General features: G+C 48.0%; 1 protein-coding gene across 1 annotated transcript in view; it reads right to left on the reverse strand.

The window, feature by feature from the left end:
* Positions 1-2,132: 2,132 nt before the first annotated feature.
* Positions 2,133-12,121, reverse strand: part of Ppp4r1 (protein phosphatase 4 regulatory subunit 1) — a 32,475-nt gene continuing 22,486 nt past the window's right edge. Inside the window, exons 12-18 of the mRNA XM_055628364.1 lie at positions 10,038-10,223; positions 8,302-8,463; positions 7,425-7,525; positions 5,948-6,068; positions 5,731-5,865; positions 4,900-5,041; positions 2,133-3,215 (exon numbers count right to left, since the gene is read on the reverse strand). Of these exons, the coding sequence (XP_055484339.1) occupies positions 3,052-3,215; positions 4,900-5,041; positions 5,731-5,865; positions 5,948-6,068; positions 7,425-7,525; positions 8,302-8,463; positions 10,038-10,223 (1,011 nt within the window). The 3' untranslated portion in view covers positions 2,133-3,051. The remainder of the gene's footprint in view (positions 3,216-4,899; positions 5,042-5,730; positions 5,866-5,947; positions 6,069-7,424; positions 7,526-8,301; positions 8,464-10,037; positions 10,224-12,121) is intronic.

A 12,121-nucleotide genomic window follows, 5' to 3' on the forward strand; every position in this document is an offset into this window, starting at 1 on the left:
CTGCATCAGCTCCTGCCTCCAGGCTTCTGCCCTGGCCCCCTGTCGGCGGAGACAGGTGTTTTATCAGAGCAGTGGGAAGCCAAGTAGGATGGAAGCGGGTCTGGGGTAGAACACTGCTGGCCAGATGGGAGCCTGCTGTTTTGGGGAGGGCTATAGCAACTTTGGAAAAGCTGCGTGAAGTTCCGAGCTTCATGAGCTGCTCCGTCAGGGCCTGGAAAGTACTGAGAGAAATGCGAGCCCTGGAAAAATACTGCTGTGCCTGACATTCTGAATAAAGAATCTGTTTCTGGTCAGCTAGGGCTGGAAGATGAGCTGTGCTTAACAAGAGACCAGTACCCTTTACGCCGGGCTCAATGAGAGCAGCAGTGTTGAGGTCAAGTCTCTGGGGAAGTACTTCCTCAGGGTCAGCACACAGAAGGTATGGTCGAGGGCGGGCAAAGCTGCCCCTCAAGTTTGGTAGCTCTTCCACAGGGTCCTGGTTTGGCAGGGCGTGAGAGGCTGAGGTTCCTACAGAGACCAGGAGGTGAAGGTCCGGAGCCTCAGTTGTGGCGGCTCCAGGACTGCAGGCATTGTCATGGAGAGAAGCTAGAAGAAGAAGCTGAAGAACCTAGAAGCCACTGGGACTTGGAGCCATAGGTACAGAACGACCCCAGCATGCTGGAGATGCCAGGACAGGGGCAGGGTTAGACCAGGGCAGGCCGAGCCTAGGAGACGAGCTGTGTGTGCTGGAGAAGCCCATGGAGCCATGAAGACTGCGAGTTCAGGGTTCCGGACATTGAGCTCTTTATTTACACTGTTGGAGTTGATTTCATCTGTTACTGTGTCCTGGCTTTTCCCTTAGGAGAAGAAAGTATGCAAGTTGTTTTATTTTATTTTATTTCATAGGAGCCCACAATTAAGACTTAAGAGGTACTGGACTTGTAAAAGTGTTGAAAGACATAAAGACAGTAGGACTTTTACAGTTTTATATTGTGATATTGACATATGAGGTATTGGGGACAAAGGAAAGGTTATAGCTGAATAGTGATTGACAAAGGGCTAATTGTGCAGCTTAGTTTTTGCCAACTTGACACAACCTGGAGTCACTCAAGTAACTGTTGCAGGGCATTTCTTAACAGGACTAACGTGGGAGGGCCCAGCCCAGTGTGGGTCATCCCACCCCTAGGCTGGGCTCCGTGAGAGAGCAAGTCAGTAAGCAGCGCTCCTCCATGGTTCCCACTGCCTGCCTTTGATGATGGGCTGTCATTAGGAAGTGAAGTCAAATGCTTTTCCCTCCCAAGGTTTTTTTTTTTTTTTTGGTCATGGTGTTATCACAGCAATGGAGATCCTTATTTTAAATTCAGAGATCACTAAAACCGGGCAGGCTTTTGCATGGGCTAGAGCTGCTGCAGGGCCCGCTGACTGTACTGAGATCTAGAAGGGGGATCTGGAGGGCTGCCCCAGGAGGGTGTCAAGCAGCAGGAAGCCACACCCTTTCACTGCTCGCTGCGGCAGCACCATAGGTTAAAATTCTGGACCCTAAAATAGTTTTCCTTGCCACTGTGTTAAAATCTGCAGTGGTAACATCACAGACAGAACTAAAGTTCTGAGGGCAAAAGTGGGTTACTGTAGTAGCGTGACCTTCTGACCTTGGAGCAGTGAAGTCCAAGCTGCCCTCTTCCCCTACCCAAGCTCTGCTGTTGCCTCCAGAGTCTCTGTAAGGCTGGGACACACTGTATGCGGTGCGTTAGTGTGGCCTTTATCCACGTCAACGCCTTTGACAGTGGAATTCTCCACACTCACATTTTTACTGCACAGGGTTGTCTGTGCCGTGTCTTCTGATACCCACCCCGAGTCATCTGAAAAGTGTAGTTCTGACTTATTGTGGCATCCTAGGAGCATGGGTAAAGCGACACTCAGGAGAGCACCCAGGCACGTCAGCATGCAGCGCCTTCAGAGGCTCTGGGGCTCTTGTGCAGCCCTGTGGAACTCACAGATGAGGAAGTCAAGGCGTCGAGGTGCTTTCTGTATTTCAGGAGTGTCAGGATAAGGGTGCTGCTGTCTGCCAAGAGTAGGGCTGACCGGTTAGCCCTGGCAGAGTCCAAGGAGACTACTGAGCTAGTTAAAGACAAATCTTTTAATCTTCCCCCATCTTAGGCTAAGTACACAGGTCCCATATTGCATTTATTTGCAGACATTAGGAACAAAGTGGTGGTATCTCTATAGGTCCTATTAATAAACTTTATTTGGAACTTGTGCCACAACAGTTCAACAGCATGATTAAGGCCACACGCCCCAGAGTGGCCACAGGTGTGTGCAGCGTGGGAAGAGAAAGTTGCACCTCAGAGCTGACCATGATCAAGTTAAAAACACCTGACACAATACTCGTGCTAAGAAATTTCCTTCAGGTCATGACCAGCATGAAAACAATGGAGAGATTCTGCAAACACTCTGAGAGTGTTACAGCAGTGTGCTGCGCTAGGAGTCAGGTCAGACTCTGCTTAGTGTTAACATCAAGCCCTTAGGAGAAATGAAAAAAAAAAAAAAAAAAAAAAAACAATCTCCTCTGTCATTTATATACGCCAAGAACTATTCACACTTAGGGCTGGGCAGGGCAGCCAGGGAGCTCAAGAGGCTCCGCACCTGGAAGAAATGCTTAGGCTAATACTGAAGGCCTTTCTGTCCGGTGTGCGTCCACCTTCTGGCCGTAAGAATGTCATTATCAGCCGTTAACTAAAACCAGGAGAAAGCAATGCAGGTCTCTGGGAACCTCATCCTTCCCGAAGGGAAAATGCTCTGCCAATTCAAGTCATTCAGTCAGGAAGATGAAGTAACGAGTTAAGGCTTTGGTGACAATTATAATCCTCTGAGAATTTACTTTCCCTTAAGTCAAGATAAGATAATAGTGTTTACTGTACTTTCTCTTGACTCTTAAAACCACTGGTATTAGGAGTAGGCAACTTGCACCTGCGAATGAGTTGGCAGGAGGGAGCCCCCCACAGCTGTCCCCGACTGTGCAGGCAGCGAAGCCTCGGCTCTGTGGAAGCAGGAAGGACGCCACAGTTCAGGCTCTCAGTAGGTCGAGGATGCTGTGCTCATTGCATCTTCAGAGATCTTGGTATTGGAGGGGTGGATGCTTGCGAAGTACTTGACGTCACTGTCTCGGTCCATCTGAAGGGCCATGATGGTCTGCTCCACGGCCTCCTGGTGACAGCTGGCGGAAGCTAAGAAGTACTCTGGAAAGGCGCGGCACACAAGGTTAGTCAGGCATAGGAAGCTCACTGACTGCTAAACCCAGCTTTGAGTGTAAGCTGGGTGCCGACGCAAAGAGCTGGCAACCTCCTTTGTTGCCAAAAAAAAAAAAAGCACTAGACTTAGAGGGACTGTGAACGTTCTCATTTTAAAATGGACAAATCTCTTGTAGTGAATTAGCTCATGTTTATTAAAGTGATGAACAGTTTTAGCTATTAGCCCAGAAAGGGAAAGCCACTGTTAAACACCAGTTATATATAGACCCTTTTCCTGAAGGGAATAAAAAGCCATTTTACTGTTCTTTTAAAAATGTGTATGGGGGAGGGAGGGCTGGAGAGATGGCTCACAGGTTGAGAGCACCGGCTTCTCTTCCAGAGGTCCCAAGTTCAATTCCCAGCAACCACATGGTGGCTCACAACCATCTATAAGAAGATCCTGTGTTCTCTTCAGGTGTGCAGGTGTACACACAGGCAGAGTAATGTATAAATAATAAATAAACATCTATCAGAGGGGGAAGCTTAGTGGTGGAGGAGCATACCTTTAATCCCAGCACTTGGGGGATTTGGGCAGAAGTATCTCTGTGAGTTCAAGACCAGCCTGGGTCTACAGAGCAAGTCTGAGGACAACTAAGGCTACACAGAGAAACCCAGTCTCAAAAAAACAGTAAATAATAAAATGTGTAAGGATAACAAAGAAAAAAAAAAGTATTGATTTATTCTTATCCTGTAAGGTTTACTCCAAGTTTTTCTTTTATACTTCATGAATTCACACATTCAACTTAATGTGGCATTTGGAGAGAGTAGTCACAGTACCAAAGAACACAGTGGGGTGCCCAGCTTCTGCTAATGAACGAATAGAAAAGACGAGCCTCCTAGACTCAGCCACAGTGCTTGAGGGTCAGGTGACAAGCCACAGGCAAGCCTTGGCATGCATATATGGGTGTCTGAGAACAATTTCTAGGAGTTCATAACTCTCCTTTTATCCTGTGGGGGACAATGGGGACTCAATTCAGGTCTTCAGTCCCTTAACCTGCCAAGTAGCTTTGGGTGCCCCCCATTACTTAAATTATCAAACAATCTGTCTATGTATGGATGTATTTTGTGTGTGTGGAGGCCAGGAGTTGGCACTGAGTGCATTCCCCCTCTTATTTTTTGAGACAGGCTTTTTCTTTGAACCTTAAGCTTGTCAACTTGGCAGGCCTGGATGGCCACTAAGTTCCGGAGATCTGCCTATCTCTGCCTCCCAGCACTGGGCCAGATGCTCACTACCACAGGTTCTGTCACACAGGCTCTTGGGATCTAATGCAGAGCCTCATATCTGCAGAACCGTTACTTTATAGAGACTGAGCCATCTCCCCAAACACCATCATCACTAAACTTCAAGTTACAAAAATACTTATGTCTAGGATAAAAGAAAATTTCACCTAAATACCAGTATTTTTTAATTTAAAACCTTTTAGTGTTCTGTTTTTTGTTTTTTTTTCCAGACACGGTTTCTCTGCATAGCCTTCGATATCCTGGACCTCACTCTGTAGACCAGGCTGCTCTGGCACTCACAGAGACCCACCTGCCTCTGCGTTCCAAGTGCCAGGATTAAAGGTGTACATCCCCCTTGCCTGGCCTCTGTGAACATCCTCACTGTCCACCGGTCTTATCAGCTGCCACCCACCTTTCTCTAGCAGAGTCTGTCGTAGCGTTTTTGCAAGCAGCACTCTAACATTTGGAACCCTGTCGTTTGCCAAGGTCAGCAAATGCGGCATCAGGTGCACAGCAAACTGGTCCATGGGGAGGCAGTCGTCTTCAATGACAGTCTGGTGGAAAACAACAAGTGCTTCTTCAGTTGGCCAGAGCCCAGACCCTCAGAGGACAGAACCCCCCAGCAACAACTTGAGTGCTGTGGAATTCCCGGGGTGTGGGACTCGGAACCAGAACTAAATGGGCATACGGTGTGCATGCTCCATGACCCTGTATGTGCCAATCAGGGTAAAGGCATTTTCTATCTAATGGAAATGCTGCCCCTACCCTTGGTGGTGGCAAAGCACTCAGAACCTTTCCTTTTGAGTTTAGGGTTTGTCACCAGCTAAATCTTTATTTATATCCCTCAACTAACTTTCCCCTTTCCATTTAGGTCAGCTGGGGCTAGCCTTGACCTCGTGATCCTCTTTGTCTGCTTCAAGTGCTGTATTCCACCACACTTGGTTTAAGTTAGTTTTAAACTACTCTGCAGAGACCCAGGGCAGCCAGTCCGTGCCTTTATTTCCAACCAGCATTCTGGTGGGCCCTGTGGTGTGTGCATGTGGGGACATGCAGATGGTACTTGGTTATGGCAGCTTCAGATGCGCTGGCTGAATGACGCCGACACATGTCTAACTTCGAGAAGCATGCAACCTCACAATAGACAGCCAGAGAGGAACTTGAGTTCCTCATGATTAAGGAAGAAGCTTGGAGAGAGGGGGACCGGGTGAAGCTCGGTGAGTGGGTGTGCCCAGGCCTTTCTTACCTGGCAGACAAAGACAAAGGCTTGCCGACCAGACCATTTTGGACACCTGCCGAAGTTCTCCACCAGCTCGTTGATGAGCTCTACTCCAAATGTTGGGGGTGATGCTGTGTGGAGCTTCTTCACCATCTCACTGACCTAGAGGGAAGCACAGGTAAGGCTGTCTCTATCCTCTCACTGGACACAGCACTGATGGAAAGGCCAGCAAGCTCAAACATACCAACTTGTAGGAAATCCAGCGGACTGAAGAAACTTTGTCTGCACACAGATTCAGAGCAATGGGACGTAAGTAATCATAAACATCTCTGGGACTATATAATTCTAGAAGTAAAATCAGCTGTCTACAAAGATACAAATGACAAAAATAAAATTCACCCACGGCTTAAAAATAAGACAACAGGTTAATCATGTAAACACTCTGTAACCCTGGACACCAGGTTCTTATATTAGGCAGGCTTCTGCGCAGAGCAACTTCTAGGCTGGAATACACAGAAAGGGGCTTCGACACCAGTGAGTTCAAGGCATGCCACTCCCCGAGGGACACTGTGTGGGGCGGGCTGGCAGGTGGTCATGGTTTGTCCCCAGAGGTTCACGTGATGGTAACTTGTGTCCAGTGGGGCTGTACTGAGAGGTGGAGCCCCACAGTCCTCGTGGAATGTTGCTGTTCTGGAATGGGTTGGGCCATTCAGTGGTGATAGCAGGCTAAGGACAAAGCTCAGTGGCACAGTGTTTTGTGTGTGTGCACAGAGTGCAGTGAGCACAGCCTCTGGGAGCTCTCCACACAGGTGCTGGCAGTTTCCAAAGCAGAGCCAGCCCATTCCCACTAACAGCTACTAACAGCATATGCCAAACAAGCAGTTTCTCCTACACATTACCCAGCGCCAGGTATTTTGTTAGTGTCAACAAAAACTAAAGCGTTCAGGAAGGAAGACGGAGCCACGTGCTGCCACGTGCTGCCTCGCCTGTTCACTGGAACACCCTGCGTGGACTCCCTACTGTGCTGGCTTAGAAAGTGCTGAGCCTCCAGAGGCACAGATGAGCTCGGGGAGAGCGGAGCGGGACCATGCCCTCACCAGCCAGGACCTAGAGCAGTCTTTCAGGGCATTTGCTGTAGCCACAGCAATAGGCCTTAGTTTCTGAGGCAAGTCCCTGGGGACACAAACTATGTCACTTGAGGTGACAGTGTGCAACAAGAGGTACCTGCCAAAAAAAAAAAAAATTGTAAGACCAACACCCGACAGCTCACAAGCACTCCAGTTGCAGAGATCTGACACCCTTTCTAGAGGCACACATGTGGTACACAAAAGAACTGTGTACAACTTAAAAATGGATGCGGAGGGCCTTCTTTGATAGTCAACAGCTACTACTGCAGGAGACAGGAGGACCCGCACCTGTGTCGGGGGAGGGACAACCTCTGAGAAAGCCCAGGGCCAAGGGCCTCTCAGCTGGGAGCTGCGGCTGGAACAGAATGCTGGAAAAAAGCCAACTGAAACCCAGCCCCTACCCCCAGCAAAGGCAATGCCACCCTAAGTGACAGGCCACAGTACAGAGCAACGTGACAATGGACACAAGCAGACTTCTTAATACCCAAATCCATGGAATCAGGGCAGCCAGAAGGCACAGAACATGGAGGTGCGGGAAGCCAGGAGCAAACACAAGGTAGACATGAGACAACGCCACAGGCTGTTGGAACTTACTCTGCCAGTTCAGCTCGGAAGCGCCAGTTTCTACTGTTATCCGTCACCAAAAACTCCTGGAGTTGATAAAGATATTCCCGTCTTTTATCAATGTGAAGAAGCTAGAGTAACAAAGTGAAGTGTTTTTATTTAACTAGGACAAGACAGACATTTTTTTTCTTTTGTAAGACTAAAAATACGGCAATTACCCTGAAGAAGAAATGTAGCAGCTGTGTCTTACTCCGTGAGCGTGCATGTGCGTGTGGGCAGGCATGCTCATAGGTGCAGAACACTGGGAATTGTCAGTGGTGCTCTAGTCTATTTCCTGAGACAGGGTCTCTCACTGACGTGCCGTCTTGGCTGGCCAGCCAATTATCTCCTGTACTCTGCTCCTCTCCACACCCCATCACCACAGTTACAGGTGCTCGGAGTGGGAACTCAGTCTTCGCCTTCACAGTGAATGCAGCAGCCATCTCCCAGCCCTTCTCCTTGCTTTAAAATGGGAATGAACACTGGAGAGCCTGCTGAGTAGCCAAGAGCACTTTGCTCTTGCTGAGGGCTAGGCTCTGTTTCCAGCACTCACGTGGCAGTAACTCCACTTCCAGGGAACCCGACCCCCTTCTGATTACCACAGGCTCTGCACACATGTGATGTACAGACACACACGTAAGGCTCCTTCCTGTGTGGCTGTAAGAAATCAGCCAAGCAGACCCCACACGGAAGAGACCGAACTTAACACAACGGAAGGTGTTGACGTGGAAAAGCATGCCATACCACAACAAAAAGCTGCAGCTACATTTCTTTAGTGAGAAACAGAAACGCTGCTAGCGCTAAAAAGAAATGGAAATTTAGGCTCAGAGTAGATTCTAGTTTTTATGCCAAAGGATTTAGAAGTTACCTTCAGAAAGTCATGCAAATGCTTGAGAACACCTATCCTGACTTCATCGAGGTCTTTCAAAAATCCATTAAAAATTGGAACCAGATCAGCAGCTGTCAGCTGATCTCCAAGAATAACCGCAAGTTCATGGATGGAGAACGCTAGAGTTCTTCGAACTTTCCACTGCAGAAATAAGAACTGTTAGAACACTAAATCAAAGTGATTTGTACTTTGAACGTTATTATTCTCAAGAAGTTAGATCAGGCCAATGAGATGCACCCAGCAGGTAGATGCACCTGTGCATAGGTAAGAAAGGAAGTGTTCAGCCCAAGCACCCCACAGTTGGTAGGACCCGAATCCAGAGTGTTCTCTGCCCCTACGCACGCATGCAGGCCCACATGCACCACCCACCGGTACCCACATGCACACATGTACTTAAAAATATTCCATCACACCTTTAATCCCAGCACTTGGGAGGCAGAGGCAGTTGGACCTCTGAGTTTGAGGCCAGCCTGGCCTACATACAGTCCCAGATCAACCAGGGCTACAGAGTTGAGACCTCATCCCAAAACCAAAAAACTACATCAAAATAGAATGAATACACATTAAGTTTAGAAGTGTATCGTCTATCAAAAGTTGTGATAAAAATGTCAAATTCTTTACGGTACTTAGGGTTTCCCTTCCCCTTAAAAAGAAAGAAGTTTGGGATTCCCTATAAGACTTCTGTGGTTCTCTGAGCACTAGCTCCCTGACTTGCTGACTCCCATTCATAGTAAATACCACTATGTGCCACCCCACAGTGCTTCCCTTCAGGATATTATACTGTGTTATCGTGCCCCAAAACTCGCTTGTGTGAAACCGATAATTTAAGAAAGAAAAAAGGATGTCTGTGTGTGTATAGCGCGCACACCATAAACCTGCACAACACTAGCTCATCACATGAAAGAGACAAAGGCAGAGATGTCCCGTGGAGGACGGCCGCGGACGGGGCACCCTAGCTCGCCGAGACTGAAACTGCTGATGGCAGAATTCACATGATGGGAACTGGGCCCATGTGGCTCTCTGCCCACAGCCAGCAAGCAGGACGCTTGGAGGGCCTTCTTACAGCGTTCTTCTGGCCTGCTGAGTCAGCAGCACTCTCATCTTGGATGGGTAGTAACCACTGCATTTACTACCTGTGGAAACTAGTCCCAACAACACTTTTCTTTATGAGAAGTAATAATTTCACTAAAAAAAATTAAAAGGGTTTTTGTTATTAGCTTTTTGGTTTTGTTTCTTGGAATGAGTAGGGGGCAGGAGGGTCAAATTTCTGGCATATAGAAGAAATGAAGCTGAACAAGGGGAGATTAAGTGGAAGCTTTGACAGAGACAAAAAGTCAGATGTCCACATACAACCCTCTAGGTCAATGGTTTTACCCTTATGTTCTCTCAAGGGATGTGTGCACTTTAAAGCTCTGAGCACCCAGGCACCAAAACATAGGTCTAGAATCCAGTTCTGCTAAGATGTGGAAAAATCAAGAGTCAAGTGTAAAACGAGAAAAGTGCTTACAGCAGCAGTTTTAGGAGGAGATGCCATCTTTTAGCCTCAAGAATGCCATCTCTGATAAGCTTGGACAACACGTGTCTACCATGAGAGCTGCTGTCTGGCACTGCGCTAAGCTGTCATGGCTCTCTGTGACACCACGCACTTGCTGGGACACAGACCTCTTCAGATTTTGGAAGCCAAGTGCTGTGCTACCTTCCCGGCTCTTGCTCACCTGCATGTCTGACGCCAGGGTCTCGTATGTCTCCCTCAGGCAGTGCCAGTTCTGCCTGCCTAGAGTCAGGGCCACGCCTGGCAGACTGTAGGCGCAGTGCTTGGCGATCTCAGTGTCCACGGTCTGTGCCCGGGAGGGGTCAGTCATCGACAAGTACTGATCTAGCAATGCTTGTGGAACAACATCCTAACGCAAAGAGAAATGACACAGCACACTTTCAGCAGTTGGACAAATGTCCAGCAGGTAGATATGTGATAAGTTAATTATAAAAGATGTCAAACTAATGTCAAAAACTGAACTATCTAGTGACTGAGAAGCAGCAGCAAGGTAGGAGGCTTGAGCAGCCGCTAATCTGGTAAAGTGCTTGCCGTGCAACCATGAAGACCTGAGTTCAGATCCTCAGTGCCATGGCAACAGTCAGGCCTGGCGGAGGAGCTGGAAGGGGTCCTGGGGCTCCTTGGTAAGTAGTTTAGCAGGATCGGTGAGCTCCAGGTCCAGCAGAAGACCTTGTCTCGAAAAATAAGGTAGGGAGCGACTGAAGACCCCCAAATCAACGTGCTGGCCTTCACATACTTGGGCACAAACACCACTCATGTCAGAAACATAACCCCCTCAAATAGCATGTATTAAGCAAATGTATGTGTACACACACATATACACATATACAAGCAACTTACAACAGGTTAAAGGCCAGAATTCATAGCTAAATTGAAAAACTACATCACAAAGGAGGCTGTGGCAGCTCCTGAGTGTCCACCAGAACCGTATGATCGCCACACGCTTCCAGCAAGGGCGTGGCAGGATGTGCCTATGTGCCAGCACTCAAGAGGCTGAGGCAGAAGGACCAATTCTGAACCTAGCCTGGGCTATCTGCTGTACCAGAACTATGTCCAAATAAAGAAAACAACAACAACAACAACAAAAACAGTTAAAGCCACATCCTTCTATGTACATTTTAAACTTCTGCTGGAGCTGGGCATGGCAGCGCACACCTTTCATCCCAGTGCTCAGGAGACAGAGGCAGGAGGATCTCTGGGCTAGCTACACATCAAGACCCTGCCTCAAGAAAACAAAGCAAGAAGTTAAAGCCACACTCCTTCTACGGAACTTTAAAAATCGGAGAGCACACATCTGTCTGGAGAATGAGGGGGAATGTGCACTGTCTCGATCCTGCTTGTGCCACCTACTTTTGGAAGGGGAGTTTTACAAGACTCATTGCTCCTGAGGAAGTAAAAATGGACAAGCGGAGGAGAAATCCCTGTCTTTCCTCTCTAGCTATAATGCATGTAAACATGAGGTCCGATGAAACCTCAGAAGATGATCTATGTGCACTGACTTTAAAATATTTTTACAATGTAAGTGAGAAAAGCATGCTTCAACTCTGTGCACAAGCACTGTTTTAAGTAAGAAGCACAAGCACGGACTATGGACTAGTTGATCTCGGCGTCCACTTATATAACACACCCAGAGGTGAACAACGCACATGTGTTCTGAACTGCCAGAGAGCTCCAGTGTGCAGGGCCCCACAGGCACCTTTACAGAGATGGGACAGCTAAGGGGCTCCAACCTGCTGGGGGGGAGGGGGGAGGCAGAGAGAGAGCTAAGGTACATTTTCACAAACGTGAAAGACGAGGGTAAGTCATACCCTGTACTTAAACATCTGTGACCTGGTGTGAGGGTGCATAGCTGTTAAGAAGACAGCTCTGACTCATGACCGGCCTGGCTACACAGTAAGTCTGAGGGTAGCCTGGACTACATATATAGTAAGACCCTGACTAAAGAACAAAACAAAACAAGGCAGATAAAATCTCTGAAAACTGGAATGCAAGTTAGTATCAGTAGGCATGAGGAAATTAAGATACAAAGGCCACACACCTTTGTTCTAACACCACATAGGAACCCCAGGACTGAGAATATGTGAGGAATATGTCCCTTGTGCTAGCTTCGCCACTTTCTAAATGTTCTGTTCACACATGTCATGACCTGTCTTAACTTTTAAAACACGAACTGCAGAGGAAGATTAATGAGGTCTCAGGCTTCGGGGGAGGGACTGAAAACTCGGACACATGTCACTTGACCAGCCA

This window comes from Psammomys obesus, unplaced genomic scaffold (assembly GCF_907164565.1).
Source record: "Psammomys obesus unplaced genomic scaffold, mPsaObe1.curated_primary_1811, whole genome shotgun sequence".
In the NCBI taxonomy this organism is placed as follows: Eukaryota; Metazoa; Chordata; class Mammalia; order Rodentia; family Muridae; genus Psammomys; species Psammomys obesus.